We start from the raw sequence: 17,950 nt of genomic DNA, 5'->3' as shown, positions 1-17,950 counted from the left end.
GAACGGGCCGGCGGCGGAGGGAGGTGGCTGGGTGCCACGTGGCGCGCGCCGAGTGGACGGGGCGGCGGCGCAGCTGTCCGGCGCGGCGCGAGGAGCGGGTCTAGGGTTGGACTGCGAGCGTTTCTCGCGGGAGATGCATATTTATAGGTAGAGGGAGCTAGGAGAGTCCAAATGAGGTGCGGTTTTCGCCCACACGATCGTGATCGAACGACCTAGAGCATGGAAGAGAGTTTGGTGGGTTTTGGGCTGTTTTTTAGGGGGTTTTTGCTGCAACACACAAATGGCCTTTGCGGATGCCCGGTTAACCGTTGGAGTACCAAACGACCTCCAAATAGAACGAAACTTGACCGGTGGTCTACCGGTGGTATACCAAGGCCACTAGACAAGCCTCGGTCCATTCCGAGAAAGTTTGACACCCGCTCACGAAAGAAAACAAGAGGGGTGCACCGGAGGAGATAGGAGCGCCGGATTGCAAAACGGACAACGGGGAAAATGTTCGGATGCATGAGACGAACACGTATGCAAATGCAATGCACATGATGACATGATATGAAATGCATGACATGAACAAAATGCAAAACGACAAACAAGACCCGACCACGGAGGACATATCATAGCACAAAGCCGAAAATGGCAAGAGTCGGAGTTACAAATATGGAAAGTTACATCCGGGGTGTTACATCCTAAGTTCTTCCCATTTAGAAAATTCAATATATTTTGTAGGTCAAACCGTTAGTCCGATTCAAAAACCATTTTCACAACAACAAAACATCGTCAAGGCGAGACCTTCTAAACTAGATCTCATGTTGGTATGTTTCGTCGAATTTTTTTGAGTCAAAAGGTTACCACACTTGGGCTAAGTTACCATGCATGTGATGTGTATATTACCTACTATTTACATAGAAGTTACTAGAGGTATGTTTAAAAAAAACCTCAGGGGACAAAAGGTTACCACGGTGTTCTTGCACGAGTTATCATATATGTGGTGTGTACATTATCAAGGTATTTACACAAAAGCTACCGGGGGAATGTTTTTCTACATCTTTTATCCCGGGGTCAAAAAGTTGCCGCAATGTTTGTACGTGAGTTATCAGCTCCATGCGCGTACATTATCATGTTATTCAGACAGAAGTCATCTGGCGTATGTTTTTCAACAGTTTGTACCCCAGGGTCAAAATTTACCGTGGTGTCTTTTTAACACAGTACAGACGCAAGCGCTCATATATACGTGCATACACTCACTTTATGAACACACACACTATCCATATGAGCACCTCTGAGAGACTGAACCGGCATATCATCTTCAGATTTTACGAAGTTAACGTAGGCGCCTCGTAGTTGACGGGAACATCTCCTCCCACTGAACACGTATCGCCGGAAAGCGGAAATCCTGAAATAAATTCAGGATAAATGCGCCACGGTGTTTGTACATGTGTGGTCAGCTTTGCTGTGCGTATACTACCATGCCTTTTACACACAAGTTATTGGGGGTATGTGTTCAACAACTTTTCCCCCGTCAAAAGTTATGTGGTGTTTGTACATAAGTTATAAGTTATGTGGTGCGTATATTATCATGCTATTTATACAGTATGTCTTCAACAACTTTTTTCACATGTCAATGTTAACACGGTGTTGTACGAAACTTATCAGGTCAACAACACGTATATTATCATCCTATTTACATGCTATTTACACAGAAATTGCAGAGGTCATATTTTCAACAAATTTTCCCCTAGGTCAAAAGTTACCACAATGTTTTTGCGCAAGTTATCATTTTTGAAGTGCGTGTATTACCGTGCTATTTGCATAGAAGTTACCGGGAGTTTGTTTTCCAAATAACTTTGTTCCACTGGTGCCAAAAATGAGCCATGCTAGTGATCCAGTGGCCAGCACCTACCGAAAAGACCCAACCCTCATATTCATCTCCTTCCTTCCCTCATTCGCACCACCACCCACCGCCGACACTCGTCTTCCTTGGACCTCGCCACGCACCGTCATTGTTTCCACCCTCCCCCTCCCCTCATCACAAGACGAAAGAGAAGACGAGAGGGAGATCCAGTGACCAGGTCAGCCGCCGCCGACCATGGCGCCTCTCTTCCCCACACCAGATCCAACACGCTCCCTCTCAACCACATCCATCCGTCGTGAACGGCTGGGCCTCATGGATGTCGGCTCCATCCTCTCAAGCATGGGAGAGGAAGCCCTATGTTTCTGCTCAGCCGTGAGCACTCTTCCCCTAGTGACTTCTGCTGCTACCCATCAGCAAGAGAGAAGAGAAGAGGGGAGAACAAAAAATGGGAGGGAGATCGATCAGGTTGGGTGCCACGACAACAACCGGTGACCTCCCCTCCCCTCCAGCTTCCTACACGCCTTTGTCCATGACGGAGGTCAAGAGCTTCAACGTGCCTCTGCTCGACGCGATGGACAAATGCCATGAGGTCGACAAAGGCGGCTTCAATTTCATCTGTCACCACACGGATATCTCGCCCCATCTTCGAGGGAGGGGGCACTTGGAGGTGGGTGGTGGACGTGGTGACGATGGGCGCGATGGCCGCCGAGGCGGTGGCCTTGCGTGCGTGGAAGTGAGGAAGAAGCCGCGCGATGGGGTAAGAAGTCGAGGATTTAAATCGGACGACGACGAAACCCTTCGTCGTTTTGCAAAAAAAAAAAGTGTGCCAGTTACAATTTATGTTATCGTAATTAATAAAAATCATAAAGCATGGACGGTGTGTTTTGTGTGTGCCCATGATGAATTCGGGTAAGTAATATCTTGCTTTTGGTCCATACGAATCTCAAGGAGAGGGCGAAGGGTGGAGATAGTCTTGGCCGGAGTACTTATCCCTTTTGAGTTCTGTATACGTACTCGTACTACTCCGGGGGAGCATTTCATCAGCAAATAAAGAGAAAAAAAACCTCGAAAAGGCCATCAGTTAGATTAGGGTTTCTGGTCGGCTAGTTCATACGGCGAGGAGCACGGGAAGGGAGGCGGAACTCGGGAGAGGAGATGGGTGCGCCGAAGCAGAAGTGGACGTCGGAGGAGGAGGAGGCGCTGCGGCGCGGCGTGCTCAAGCACGGCGCTGGCAAGTGGCGCACCATCCAGAAGGATCCCGAGTTCAGCCCCGTCCTCTCCTCTCGCTCCAACATCGACCTCAAGGTACCATCCATCCCCTGAAGCACCGCGCCGCTTCCCATCTACTACCTCGCACAAGCGTGCCTGCGGCCCGCTCGTCGCCTCGGCAGATTCGGTATGGCCAAACGCTTGTTCGGCCAAGCGAGCCTCCCGTGGCGCTGCTCGTGATGTCGCCGCCTGACTTGTGTGCGATGCTCTGTTAGCCCTTTGGTCATCGTAGGATGCCTAGTGATTCCCGGACCGGGGATATGGGGGTAGATTTAGGGTCAGGCAGACGAGAATCTGATCCCGATACCTCAAGCTTTAGGGGACTTGGTGTAGCTTAGTTTCCGTCATGTGATTTTGCCCAATGGTATGTGGTGCTGCGTTGGGAGGGAGGGTGAATGTTTTATAATCTGGGGTGTACAGTAAAAGGTAGTCTTTTTTCTCATATCTGTGAACTATTGGTGGTCGAAGTAGTTGAATTTTATGTTGTCACTGGTCATGGGATGGTGCTGTGTCTACAGAAAGAATTGACTTTATGAAGCATATATCTCGCTGATGTAATTTTGTCATTTATGCTGCTCAGAGTGCAGAAGGGAAGTAAGGTGATGCCATTGGGTGTGCTCGTGTCATGGGGTTTTGGGGGTGTAGGAGGTTGGAATTAGTGAAAAAAAAAGAGGCATTTTCTTCTTTGTGAAAGGTGCTGGTAAAATAGTTGGATTTGGTTCGTGATGCTAGCTTGCTGCTCGTGGGACAATTGCTTATTTGCTTTGCAAAAGAACTAAAGAAGTGATTTTTTATGGATCCCTTGCTTGATGGGAAATGCAATTAGCTAAGCACATAGGAGTTCTAGCGTAAGAGCTGTGCAGTTATGTGATGCCTGCAGAGACGAATCAGATTGAGTAAGTTTTGATGGACAGGATTCAGCCTCGAGTAAGGCGCCACACGGGGAAGGGAATAACTGAATAGGGCCCTCAAGAAGTTGCTTTTAGCAACACATTTAACCAGCAAATTACTTCACTAATAGGACAACTTCTTGCAGTTGAATTATTTCCATGGTTTTAGTTGGGAGTTTGTTCTTTCTCTGTTAGGCACCCTTCAGACTATGTTGTAGAGTTGTACTCATTTAGTTACAAAACAAATCTTACTCTAGGTCTTTAGCAAGTTGAACACAGATAAGAAATCAGAAACTGTTACCACTTACAATTTTCTTCTTAACAATTCCTCCAATGTAATCGGTAATCCAGTCCCAACCAGTTTAATTAAAACCAGACCCCCCTCCTCCCCCCTACCAGGTCTTCGATAAACGCAACCCAGCCTGGTAACCTGCCATATTTATGGGTTTTCCAAACGCTGGTCCAAGCACCAGGAATAGCCTGATGAAATGTTAGTACAAGGGCAAGTTTGAAGACGGGCATAAATATTTTTGTTGAAAATCTAAAACATTATCTATTTTGTAACAGTGGTGAAATATGTTTTTCTTTATGTTTGAATGATGAATACACTCTTAGCAGTGGAAATATTATTCTAAATTGTGCCCGTCCTTATGGTCTATATCTGTAGTTTTACTGGTGTGATCTTGTTTCCTTCACTGGAACCACAAGTTCCTGGCATGACAATATACTAGTAGGCAAGCTAAATCTTGAATTAAAGTACTGAATAAATTGTATACCATATTCATGGAAGCCATTTGAGTCCTAGATATAGACACAATCTACTGCTCAGATTGAGAAATTGTGTTCTATAATTTGATTTATAGAAATTTATGCAGTGGGCAAAGTACATGACCTTACTCCTAGATATGACTCCTGTTCTCCAGATACATTGTATGAACAAGCCAATAGATAGACTTAGAAAATGTGAGGAATTATATATTGCTGTTGCGGTGGTCCAATTGTTTCTTCAAGTAGTACTCATGAGGTGCATGCTGCAAATTGTTACACACCTGGCAACTTTGTTTTTTCTGAAGCGGCATTTATGTCTTTTTCCTTTCATAAGGGCAGAATGGGGAGAAAAGTACATCAGCTTCCTTTATGAAATTGGTTGATAACGTCATGGCATGAAATGTGGTGTGTACCTTTTGGTGGTATAACTGAGAGGAAACTTATTTATTGCAATCTTCTCCCATGCATACAATCCAAGGCAGTAATACTTTTAAAATTTAGATTGTTTGTTATGATAGTTCTGCCATTTGAGGAGCATGAGGATAATATGTAAGTTCAGTTGTACCTTCAGATTTTACCATGTTTAATGACACTATGCTCTAGCTTACCTGATTGAAATTGATCTGCGACTTTCAGGACAAATGGAGGAATTTGAGTTTTAGTGCAAGTGGACTGGGTTCAAGGGATAAACAAAGGGTTCCAAGGCCGAAAGCACCTTCGTCCTCCCCATCACCTAGCCCGCAGCTTCTGCTTCTCTCAGCCCCGAATAATGTTGCCGAGGCTTCTCCACCAGAAGATTGTGAAAAAAGCCCACAGGATGACAAGACTCCGAGTCCAAAGTTGTCTTACTTAAGCCATATGCCTTTAAACTTTCGTTACAAAACATATACTTTTAAGCGTCTGCTTATTCTGGAAGACAAGCATATAGTACTATTAATTCAATACTTCTATTCAAGAGTTAGTGCATGATCACGTGATACATCTAGGACGTTTCTACTCATCCCATGTTAGATAAATCTACTCTTATATTTCTTTCTATTAGAGGAATATGATTCTGTCTAATGATGATCACAAGATGAATTTTCAAAGAAAGCAGTAGGAATGACCAACATAAGGATATGCCAGCTAAAAGTATGATATTGGTATAAAATGAATACAAACAAGTAGACATGGTAAGAGTGTAGTTAAATAACAAAGATGTTGACAGACTCAGGTCAACAAGATAAAAGTCTTGTGAGCATTAGTAAGCATTCTTATTTTTTATCGCATTGAGAATTATAACTGCATCATTTCTCCCTGACACAAGTATTTTAGTTTGCGATCTGATTACGTCTACCTATTTGCATATTAGGTACAGTTCCATGATCCTGGAAGCTCTCGGCGAACTGAAAGAGCCAAATGGTTCAGAAGTTGCTACAATTTGCAATTTCATAGAGGTTGAGCATCTTTTTGATTTCATTCTGTTGTAGTAATTTTTTTTGTCTCATTTTTTTGAGTTCATTCAAGTTTTGCTCAGGTATACAACTAACATCGTACAAGTGAGAATTATAAGCGATTTTCCATCGCTTGATTTGCTTGCAGGAGAAAAGTAATTTGGCTTTAAAGTATTCTGAAAATATTGTTGCTAATGAGAGCTAGTGAACTATGTTAGGTGAACAGATTAATCTAGCCAGTTTTCACATAGATATTGCTATATAACCTGATATTTGACATGGTGAAAAAGATGTGAGCCCATGTTTCAGGACCTGTTTTATTTATGAATTTTGCATGATATTTTATTTATTGTTAAGAGTCCTTTACATCAAGGATGCTCCTAAGATTGCCTTGACTGCTACAGGAATATTTTGTTTTTGTGGTTTGCTTGTGTCCTGGTTTGTACTTTGCAGTACTTATGTTTCATAATTATGTTGCATTGCTAGGATAATGGTAGGTTGCTGATTTTATCTTTGTGCCATACATGCAGCAAAGGCATGAGGTGCAACCAAATTTTAGAAGGTTGCTTTGTGCCAAATTACGAAGGCTTATAGGCGTGAACAAAGTTGAGAAGGTGACAATATTTTCATTATTATGAAAACGAGACTACCAGAATTATGAAAGCTTATGGGTACTGAAGTAGTTCTTCTGTTAGCTTGTTGGGGGTCTGAAGAAATGGGAGGGAACTTGCCTTGACTAGCCACTGTCAGGGCTATCTTCCCTGCCTTGGTAGAGAGGCTCCTAGGCTTAGTTGAACTTCTAATTCTTCATTGCTTAATTGCAAACTGGGTTCATGGTGTCTCTTTTATAGGGAAGACTGACTTGCCCCCCTGAGAATATAACTCATCTTCCTAACTCATTTCTTTCTCTTCCTAACTAACTACCTGGTCGACTACTGCTGGCGCGACTGTTATGTGTCTCATGCTTGTTTGAACCCATTCCATTAGGCCACGACATCTCCAATTTTCCTTTTCATTTTTTTTTTTTGCGTATCTTGCTTACTATTCTCCCTTCAAACTACGACAGGACTCTTACCAAATCCACACGAATCTTAATTCTCCGCATGGATTATGCTGGGATCCCACATTCCTTACCAACCCCAGACCAGAATATTCATATATGCTGGGTAGAGTATTGGTGGGAATACAAGGGGTATAGGAAGTCTCGTTGTGCCAACTTTGCCGCAGATGTTGTGATTTGCACCTCTTCCAATTTAAGCATTGACGATATGTGGAATTCAGATTCTTTAGTTTGGCTGTCAAAATTGGCACGCTGCATCTCAAGTTACAAGTTATCTTATGTGGAGCTCGACATGAGATTCAAGTTTGTATTGAGAATGATATATCTTTGTAGGAATACTTTGGTGGCTGGATCCAAACTATACGTTTAGTTTACCAGACATGCAATATCCTGGAATCCCCTCTAATTTTTGAGCTTGTTTGTGCGTTTTGAATTGAAGATGTGAAAAGACCTTTAGATTAGATGTAACTAACGATAATCTTTTCTGTCTTAATGTGAACAGATTGATAAGTCCTATAAGCTGACGGATTCATATGCAAAAAGGGCTCTGGCTCCAATGAAAGATCCATCTCTAAAGAAGAAGGATTCAGCCAAGTCATCCAAGGCAGCAAAGGGTCTAGGCCAGTCGAGTCCTGCACTGGACGCAGCTGAAGCTGCAGCGATGAAAGTAGCGGACGCGGAGGCCAAATCGCACCTCGCAAACGAGCACATGATGGAGGTTGAAAGGATCGGCAAGATGGCCGAGGAGACCGAGTCTCTCCTCGAGCTCGCCTCAGAGCTCTACGAGCGATGTATGCCGTACTCATCCTCCAGCAATTTTTAACCTTTCACCTTGCCATAGTATCTTTCCCATCATCATATGACCCCCGGTGACGTTTCAGGTTCAAGAGGAGAGGCGCTCACAATACTGCAAGTGGCGCACAGGGAGTTTTGATGGTGTTGTCGACCCCGTCAGCTGCGCGCCGACATCTGCTCTCTTGTACATGGATGGATGGAAGCGTTGGCCCAGCCTGTTGTCTTCTTGTCCGCGTGTTGTCTCTGTTGTATCATAACTCGAATCAATTCGTTGGTTGTACCTGAGAGGGCATGCCTTTCATTGCCTAGGAATGATTTTGAGTTGGTGCATTTTGGATACTGTCCTGTGTTGAAGTCAGGGAATAATGTGTATCTCGTCCTGCCGCCTTTTCCTGTATGTACTCTAATGCAAGTTTGGTCATATGCTCCCTCCTTGGCAAAATCAAAATCTTCTCCCTGGTCCTAGATTGGTCTCACGACGCGGTTACACAATGTCCGCCTCGGGAGTATTACTGGCAGTCATGTTTCTGTCCCGAGGACAAGCAACTTGTCTCCCATTCCCATGTGAACAGTAGATTCAAAAAATAGAAATTAAATTTTAAAATTCTGAATTTTTTGTGGTAAAATTTAAGGAACGTTTGTAATGTATGCAAAATTCATCACGAAATCACATTGGCAGAAGGCTTGGTAAGAAAAAACAAAATCAATGCTCTGGAAATGTTACTTTCAAATGCATTTTGGAGCTTTGTTTTTTCTTTTTGCCACAACTTTCACAAATGTGATTTCGTGATGAAATTTTGTATGCACAACAAACATTTTTCAAAGTATGCCACAAAAAGATTCAAAACTTTTTGTATCTCTTTTCTAGTTTTTTGATTTTACAGCTCACACCAGAAGCATTTGAGCCAGGATGCAGGATGGTATTTTTGCTTGTTTGCTTCGTCTTTTGTTATTATTGTTATTAGTGCCTCCATTTTGTAATTCTTGTCGTCGTTTTAGTTTAAATTGAAATGAAGGAAATATCATTTTGTGGAAGTGAGGGCTGCTTTTGGTGGATGCTTAACGTACAGCCTGTGATCTGAAATCATGTGACGCTGCCTTCTTTGTATTACATGGCCCGATGGTTGGCCTTTGTCGAAAGAAGGCACCTAAAAGCAGATTCGCCCATGGTTTTGTCCTCTGCGATGCACTTTGCTCCGTCGGTCCAACTTATGAACACTCATCTTTTCAAGTTTTTTTTTTCCTACAAAAAACAGAAAAAAAAACTGTCCAAGTTTTTGTGAGCGGACGACAAGTTTAAACATTTGTGTCATCGAGAGCGTTTCTCCCTCCCTCTCTCTCGACGGTTATAAAATCAGATTTTGTATCTTATGGATAGGTGGTTAGAGCATCTACAAGCGGACCTAACTAAATCCGCCACGTAGACCTCCGTGGAAATGCCCAGGCGCGCCCGCAGACAATGACCAGTCAATACTTAAATATTTGATATCACAATCGGATACCTCATTATAAATGATCAACATACAACCAAATGCAACGTAAAATCTAGTCTAAATCTTCGCCGCGGCCGTACTTGTTGTTCCCTCCGTGTCCTCGTTCGGCGGTCGTGAAACACGCGAAGTGAAGATCCGGTTGCCGGTGAGGTAGGGTAGGACATGAGACACGGACTGGCCCACATGGGGCACGAGGCGCCGCCATCTTACATGCCCTGCTCTTCCTCGTCGGAACCCATGACCTGAACGTCACCGGTCGAGGTGAGGTCTATGATAGACGTGGACGGGCGGGCCTCATCCAAGGTGGTTGTGCGACTCCGGCTCCGCGCCCTCTGTCGTGAGGGCTGGCATGGCCTCCCTCGTCCTCTGCCTCGCACTGCGGCACGCCTCACATCCACAACCCAACACCTCGACTCCATAGCGGTCGGGTCGTGAGGGAAGCCACCATTGACCTCCGACTCGGAGCCCGACGCCGTGGGAACACCGTACCATTGGAGGGGTTGCGGCACCAGGCAGCAGTCACTGCCTTTGGCGAAGCCGTGTTCACGTGCCTCGAGCCTCCAGCGCCGGCATATCCAAGCACCATTTGAGCGGTCGGGCGCACTCCTCACGGGAGCGGCGGAGAGCCATGCGGACGACCGTCTCCTCCACGCAAGGGACAAGGCCATAGTTGACGGATCGGGGATCTCGGAGTCAGATCCACTGCCCGACATGTCCAAGACGACCGGAGTTCACCGGAGAGGAGCTTGGGGATGAAGGGGATTGGAGAGGAATGGAGTGACTGGGGTTTGATCCGGAGTGCGGATATGGATGAATATATGTGGGGTCGAAGTGGGTGATGGTGGGCCTGATCCGACTTGACGGACGCATCTAAGCGTCATTATATCTGCCCCAATTATAAACTACATATGAGAGGTGCTGGTCAGCTCAGGCGTTTGAGCCAGGTTTGCCATATCCGACTATGTGACATATTTTTGTCCAGGCCGAGTCCGGGCGTTTAGGACCTTTACGAAGGCTCGGTTCGGTTGTAGATTCTCTTAATTCAAAGTGTTGTATAGAGACTCTTATTTGTGGTTTTCTTCCGGTTGTAATAACGCGTGACGTGGAGAGAAACCTTAAAGAAAAGGAGAGGAGAATATAAATAAACGTATCCTTGGTACGCTTAATAGGGAATAGGTAGCCCAATAACAGATCCGATCCGCCTCCGCCTCGCGTTCCACTACCCGGCCTGTCGCCTAGTCTTCTCCCCCAAATCTCTCTCTCAAACCCTACAGCCGATCCAGCCCTCCCCACCGCGCCGATCGCCATGGCCGCCCCCAACAACGACCCCGCCGCCGCCAGCGCCAGCGCCTCCACCAGCGACGCCGCCCTCGCCGCGCCGGAGGACACCTCGATCGAGGCGCTGGCGCGGCGCGTGCAGGAGCACATGACCCTCGCCAACAACCCCACCGCCCGCCGCCACAAGTTCTGGGAGACGCAGCCCGTGGGCCAGTTCGGCGACGTCGCCGACGTCTCCCTCCCCGACGGCGCCATCGAGCCGCCCTCCCCGCTCTCCGAGGTCCGCGCCGACCCCTACCCGCTCCCCGCCGCCTTCGAGTGGTTCACCTGCGACCTCGACGACGACGCCCTCCTCGCCGACCTCTACGCCCTCCTCGCCCACAACTACGTCGAGGACGACGAGAACATGTTCCGCTTCAACTACTCCCCGGCCTTCCTCCGCTGGGCGCTCCGCCCCCCCTCCTTCTTCCGCGCCTGGCACATTGGCGTCCGGGCCAAGGAGTCCAAGAAGCTCGTCGCTTTCATATCCGGCGTCCCCGCGCGCATCCGTGCGCGCGACGACGTTGTCCGCATGGCCGAGATCAACTTCCTCTGCGTCCACAAGAAGCTCCGATCCAAGCGCCTCGCGCCAGTGCTCATCCGGGAGGTCACCCGTCGCGTCCACCTGGAGAACATCTGGCAGGCTGCCTACACTGCGGGCGTCGTCCTCCCGACCCCCATCACCACCTGCCGCTACTGGCATCGATCCCTCAACCCAAAGAAGCTCATCGACGTTGGCTTCTCCCGTCTTGGTCCCCGCATGACCATGAGCCGCACGGTCCGGCTCTACAAGCTGCCTGATGCGCCGCTTACCCCCGGGTTCCGCCAGATGGAGTTGCGGGATGTTGCAGCAGTCACACGCTTGCTCAGGGCATACCTTGCAAGGTACGTGGTGGCTCCAGATTTTGATGAGCTTGATGTTGAGCACTGGTTGCTGCCCCAGGAGGATGTGGTGGACAGCTACCTTGTGGAGAGCCCTGAGACGCACGAGGTCACGGATTTCTGCAGCTTTTACACTCTGCCCTCCTCCGTGCTGAACAATGCCAACTACTCAACACTCAAGGCCGCATACTCATATTACAATGTTGCTGTCAAGACCCCGTTGCAGCAGCTGATGAATGATGCACTGATTGTGGCCAAGCAGAAGAACTATGATGTGTTCAACGCGCTCGATGTCATGGAGAACGAGGGGTTCCTCAAGGAGCTCAAGTTTGGCCCTGGAGATGGGCAGCTGCACTATTATCTCTACAATTATCGCATTCGCAATGGAATTAAGCCATCTGAGCTTGGGCTTGTGCTTCTATAGGGTGGTCGAGGCTCAGGATGGTGTTTGGGTTATACTCTTTTCAGCAGGTACTCCTTGTGTGGCTGGTTTAGTATGCGTCTTTCCTGGTTGCTACAGGTGATGGTTTGATTTCGGTCATGCTGTATGTTGCCCAGTGTGCAATCCGTCATAGCTCTTTTGTTTATTGTGGTAGCAAATCTTCCATGCCTTTTCATGGGAATCCACATTGATTTGCAAATGAGGAGACTGGAATTAGAAATTCCTTTTCAATTTAAGACTGTATTTTTCAATTAGTTACATTCAGTGTGTATGGTTCAAAGCATTTTTATGATGGCACTCAGTTTACCAAGGAATTTTGATAGACTTGTGTTATGCTAAATCATTCGAGTACCCTTGTGTTTTGAGCTTATACTATGTGGCTTTGTCAATTCATGACATTCACCATTGTTTCATCTAGAATACCCCAAAATTTGTATTACTTGTTTTTACGGATAGTAGCCTAATGCTGCTATCATATGAGGTCGGTTCATGATGTTTGATGACTTGGATGTTCTTATTAGGCCCTTTTTTTTGTATCAGTAATGTTTGGTGCATCATTGCATCAATAAGCCTCTTTGTCAATCTTGTGGCATCCTCTCCCTCCTTTTCTTTTTCTGCCCTGTCTTCAAATCACTGCATTTGTGCACTTATTGTTAACTTCCTCGCTCTCTCTGTTTGAAACACAGTCATCTTTGGTCATTCTGACATTACATAGAACAAGGCACCTTGTTAGATGTCAGCCGATGTTTTACATCATTTAGTTGCCCAATTAGATTGTGTGCCTAAACTCATCGCATTCCTGGCCTGGAATGATAAGCGAAAACAGCCCAACAAAAAGGTTGATTATAGGTTTCAAATCCAAGTTACCATTCTGTCAAATGGTATTCATGGTGGTTGCAAAAGTACCAACAGAGTTCCCTTGCAAACCCTGGAGTTCTTCCAATCTGTGGCCAGACACTAATTGGCTTGGACTTCATGGAACTTCCTCTGATGAGTGAAGTGCCAGTCCTGTCGTGGACCGGCTCCGAAATCTTGAGTTCCTCCATGCTTCTTCTTTTATTATTAGTCAATATAGTCTCAAAAGTCCAGTTCCTGTTTCTTGGATCAACGGAACTCATCCAAAAAGCTGGATGAATGATCAGACGGATTTGGTTTCCAAATCTTCTTTCAGCCGGCAAGCTCTTGGTTCTTCAAATATTTGCCTCCACAGGGTTGTTGGCATGCATTCCCTTTCTCATCTTTTGGCATCGGTTGTCGCTTTGTGCTGGTATAAATGTTACGTACCTCTTATCGCTCCGTTGCACCGGCATGAGGTCCACTTCCCACTTTAGCTGCCGTGCTCTATCTGTGGTAGCTCCCCACGTCTGTAGCGTCGATGCCTCGCCCACGGCCACAGGCAGAGCGATGGCTTTGTTGGCGGCAGCTGCAGCTGAAGAGATGCTCTTAGAGCAACTCCAATGGGACGACCCCATTTCATCTGCCGCGTCCGTTTGGGTCGGCGTGGACAAAAGTGGCGGCCCAACGCGTCGACCCAAACTTAAATCGTGTCCGCCCGGCATCCGCGTCGACCCATTTCCGGCCCAAAATTGCGCCTGGAATGCGTTGGCGCGGACGCGCCGCGCGTCTCCTCGCCGTCCGCCGCGTCCCCACCTGCAGGCCGTCCAACTACGACGGTCAACATAATTTATGACAACCGCCCATCTTGGGCCCATGCGTCAGCGACGGCGGTCGTTCTTTTTTAAGCCGGGCATGCGGCGGGGCCGTCCTCATCCACTACCACTCGCCCCCCGTCCCCATCTGGCCTCCCCCGCCCCTACGCCGGCGACAACCCTAGCCACTGCCAGCATGGGTTTCTTCTTCGGCATCGGCAGCAGCCGCAAGGGCAAAGCCCCCGCCCGCCATTCCCCCTCCCTCCCCGCCCTCCCTGTGCCGGCGCGCGCTCTCCGGCAGAGGCAGCGCATCAACGTGCCGTTGCACCAGGCCGAGTGGCACTGGCACCACCGCGTGCCTCTGCCGTACCCGGACGTGGAGGAGGCGAGGCGACGCGGCGTCCGCGGCGTCGACCATAGCCTGCCGCTGCCCGCGCTCGTCGTCCGCGACGAGGACCAGGCGGCCATCAAGGAGAGCGAGGAGGAGGAGCGGTGGAGGGAGGCGGACGAGGCGGCTTTCGAGGCTGCCATGGCGGAGGCCATGGCCCTCTCCGCGGCGGGCGACTGCGTCGTGCCGCCGGTGGCCCCGCCGTCCCCGCCCAAAGCCGAGCCGGAGGAGCCGGCCTACCTCAAGCGCTACTCCTGGACCGGAGTAGTGCGCGAGTGGGTCAGCGCTCCGCCGATCTGGCTCGGGGCGACGGAGAAGCAGGAGGCGGCCTACCTCGACCACTGGCGCCGCGTTCGGCTGGCCGAGGACCGCCGGGAGGGCGAGCGCCTGCAAATGCTCGAGCGCGAGGCCGAAGAGGAGGCGCGCCAGGCCCAGGCAGCGGCGGCGCAGGCAGCGGCGGCAAAGCCCGACATCACCGCCGTCTGGAACACGGCGTTCCCCTGGGCCGGCCCTGCGCCGACGTTGATCGACCTCACCGGTCCCGACGCAGACGCTGCCGCCGATGAGGACGCCTAGGGCAGCGCGTCGTCTAGTTTTTAGTGTTTTAATTAATGTAATGTGGACTTTCGCCGGCCTTCGTGGCCGGCTTTTATGTTTAATTAAATGCATGTATTTATTTTCAAAAGGCTTGCAATACTTTTTTTTGGCGCGCCGACGAAATGGGTCGGGCCAGCGTTGGGCGCTCGCGCCGGCCCAGACACAGTGCGGGACGTTTATGTCCGCCGGGCTGACCCAAACGGACAAAAAGCGGACAAAAGCGCCGTCTATTTGGGTCGACCCGTTGGAGTTGCTCTTATGCTCGGTTGCCTATGAAGCAAGAGAGAATTTCTTATTTGGCCTTTCCTTTTGAATTTGCTTTCTGTTTCGGTCCTAAGAAGTCTTTTTCAAACTTCATTTTGTTCCCTACGTGACACTTCCGTCAGAAGCTGGAAAGACCATTTTGCCTCTAGTATGTGACCATAATCCTCTATAACACTAAGCTACCTAGTTTTAAAGAGCCCACATTCAACATCCAATTGAGGTTTTTAATTAGAATTGGATTACCCGATTTTGACCGGGTCAACAATTTAACAAAGTTATCTTGTTCAATTCTTTTATACTATACACTATGCTCTCTAATTTTTAAGGCCTCATAATTAATTGAGGTATTCAATTTAGAATTGTGTCATCCAAATTTGACCGGTCAACAATTTCTCAAGCTCTCATTCAATTCTTTTAATTCACTATCTTTCTTAATTTTAAAGTTCTTGCAATCAATTGAGGTATTCACTATCTTTCAATTTTTGATTTGGTTGTACCACCACCTAGAAGAAGGAAGTGCCATCATGGAGTAAATTACACAAAAGTACCACAATTGAGACATTGGAAGCAGATTGATACCAAGATTGGTAATTTTTACGTGTCAGTACCAATTTTGAGGCGAGACGTTGCAAAAGAGGCTAAAAATGCTTTTTATACGTATTGACACGGAAACTGACCAGTTAGGCTCGCCCGTCAGGTGCCACGCTGGCCAGTTGGCGCGTGCCCGCGCGCTGACTCGGACAAGGCTGGGTCGCACCGTTTAGTCGTAGCCCGAGCCTCCGTCTTCGTCCCTGTCGTGCCCGTCGCCACCGCCGACCGGCCGCGCCGCCGCGAGCTCGAGGTCCGTTCCTCGACGACTGCGGCACCGCTCCGACCCCACACGCGCACCTTCCCGACCCCCGACCCGCCCCACCGCGCCCGCCTCGCGCTCCTCCATCTGCTTCAGCCGCGGCGCCAACTCCTCCTCCGCCTCCTCCGCCTTCGCCGCCGCGGCTACCCTCCTGCCCCACCTCCTCTCCTCTTCTGCCGCCGCCTCCTCCTCATCCCCTCCCCCCTCCCCGTCAGCCCCCGCGTCCTGCCCCGCCACCGGCTCGGCGTCCCGTGCTGGCGCCCCGGTGGCCGTGGAGCTGCCGTGCGGGATGGCCGTCGGCTCGCGCGTCACGGTGGTGGCCCGACCAATGAGGAGGGACGGGGCGGCGTCGTCGCAGTTCATGGTGGAGCTGCTCGGCACCAAGGCCGTCCAGGGGGAGGAGCCGCCCAGGATCAGAGGCGACTTCAGCGGCCGCCCCGTCATTGAGCTCAACACCTGCTACCGCATGCAGTGGGCGCTGCCGTAGCGCTGCGTGGCACGAGCATGTCGCGGAGCTTCAACCGGCATCTACGACATGCATACTTCTTAGAACAATTAGACTTGCAGGTGGAATTGACAATGCACAGGAGCAGCTCTGAACACACAAAATGATTTACTCGAAACATCTATTATGTATATATAAGAACAACCGGTATACAAGTGAGATCAGCAGAGCTGTTAGTTCCTAGGTCAAAAACAATTGACACATGTACATGATGACAGCATCTAGCTAGTGTCCGAGTCAGCAACTGAAAAATTAACCAGCCACTGACCAAAAGAATGAGGGAATTATGCAAGCTAACTATCTAGAGGGCCTCCAAATCAAGATCAAACTCGAACTCATCCTTGCTGTTTGATTCTCCAGAGAGCCGGGTGCTGCTTTTCAACTACCAAGCAGTCTCATTGTCATCTGGCGTTGCAGCATTGAGCTCTCCCGGACTGCAGCTTCCTCCAGAGGCAGATCATGTGCTGCGGCGACTAGTAGTGCGCGGTGTAGTAGCCGTCGAAGCAGCCGGCCTGGAAGAACTTGACGTCGTGGGAATACTCCACCGGCTGGCGAGTCTTGTCGAACTTCTGAACCCACATGCCCATGCTCACGTCTTCCATCTTGAACAACTGCAACAATCAGGGGAAAGCACATCCGTTTGTTAGCCTTTAGACACACTGACACAAATGCTTGGATATTTACTTACTGACTGACAAGGATGGTGGTAATGACTTACCCTCAGTTTCTGGTTGTCAAACTCAGATACGATGTACTCAGCGATGTCTGATGAAATCACATAGCTCGGTCCGTTTGCGTAAGGTGGGTATACTTCTTCTTCCCATTCCTGAAGAGCAGCGGGAAAATTACATCACACTCATGTATGCAGGGTGAAATATATCACTACCAGTACCAGAACTTTGCCAGAAAGATTATACTCTATTTTTTTCTAAAATAAATATGATACTCCCTCCATCCCGAAAAACATGGCGCGGGCGCAATTCATTAGTGATTTTACAAAAAAGCCCTCCTAGTTTTAAAATGATCTGAAACAACTCCCTCCGCCCCCGTCTTCTTCCTCCGTCGTCGCCAGGGGCCGGCGCCGCCCAGCTGCGCGATTCGCCGCATAGCAGGAAGTGCTCCGCCGCCGTCGCCACGTACCTGCTCCACCTCCGCCGCAGCCACCGTCGCCAAGTACCTGCTGCGCCGCCGCCGCCCAGACCTGCGCCGCCGCGATCCCCTCCCGCCGCGATTACCTGCGGGCGTCGTCGGAACCTCCCGGCACGTCCTCCTCGAGCTCGCATGCGTCCTCTTCGAGCTCCCGCGCATCCTCTTCGAGCTCACACGCATCCTCCTTGAGCCCCGCGCATGCGCCGCCGCATTTCCTCCCGGCCGCAATTCCTCACGGGCATTGCCGGAACCTGCCTCAACGATCAGGTGGACCAGGAGCTCGCACGCTTCCTCCTTGATCTCCCGCGCGTGCTCCTTAATCTCCTGCGCGAGCCCCTGCTGCTCCTTCT

General features: G+C 49.1%; 2 protein-coding genes across 5 annotated transcripts; both read left to right on the top strand.

The window, feature by feature from the left end:
* The first annotated feature begins 2,858 nt into the window (after positions 1–2,858).
* Positions 2,859–8,485, top strand: LOC123078852 (single myb histone 4). Of its 4 annotated transcripts, none has more exons than XM_044501490.1 (6): positions 2,859–3,154; positions 5,413–5,615; positions 6,128–6,212; positions 6,740–6,823; positions 7,772–8,060; positions 8,151–8,485. In XM_044501490.1, the coding sequence occupies exons 1-6, from the start codon at positions 3,005–3,007 to the stop codon at positions 8,201–8,203; spliced, it is 864 nt and encodes a 287-aa protein (XP_044357425.1). In that variant the 5' UTR covers positions 2,859–3,004; the 3' UTR covers positions 8,204–8,485. The 4 variants fall into 4 exon arrangements, with proteins under 4 accessions (XP_044357425.1, XP_044357424.1, XP_044357427.1 ...); XM_044501489.1 differs by having other exon boundaries at positions 5,413–5,618; XM_044501492.1 differs by lacking the exon at positions 6,740–6,823.
* Positions 8,486–10,729: 2,244 nt separating this feature from the next.
* Positions 10,730–12,568, top strand: LOC123078850 (glycylpeptide N-tetradecanoyltransferase 1). Its single transcript, XM_044501488.1, has one exon. It carries the CDS (start codon positions 10,864–10,866, stop codon positions 12,178–12,180), a length of 1,317 nt encoding a protein of 438 aa, XP_044357423.1. The 5' UTR covers positions 10,730–10,863; the 3' UTR covers positions 12,181–12,568.
* The last annotated feature ends 5,382 nt before the right edge of the window (positions 12,569–17,950 follow it).

This window comes from Triticum aestivum, chromosome 3D (assembly GCF_018294505.1).
Source record: "Triticum aestivum cultivar Chinese Spring chromosome 3D, IWGSC CS RefSeq v2.1, whole genome shotgun sequence".
NCBI classification, from domain to species: Eukaryota; Viridiplantae; Streptophyta; class Magnoliopsida; order Poales; family Poaceae; genus Triticum; species Triticum aestivum.
The sequence above is the reverse complement of the archived record's forward strand: the minus strand, read 5'-3'. Positions and strand labels throughout refer to the sequence as shown.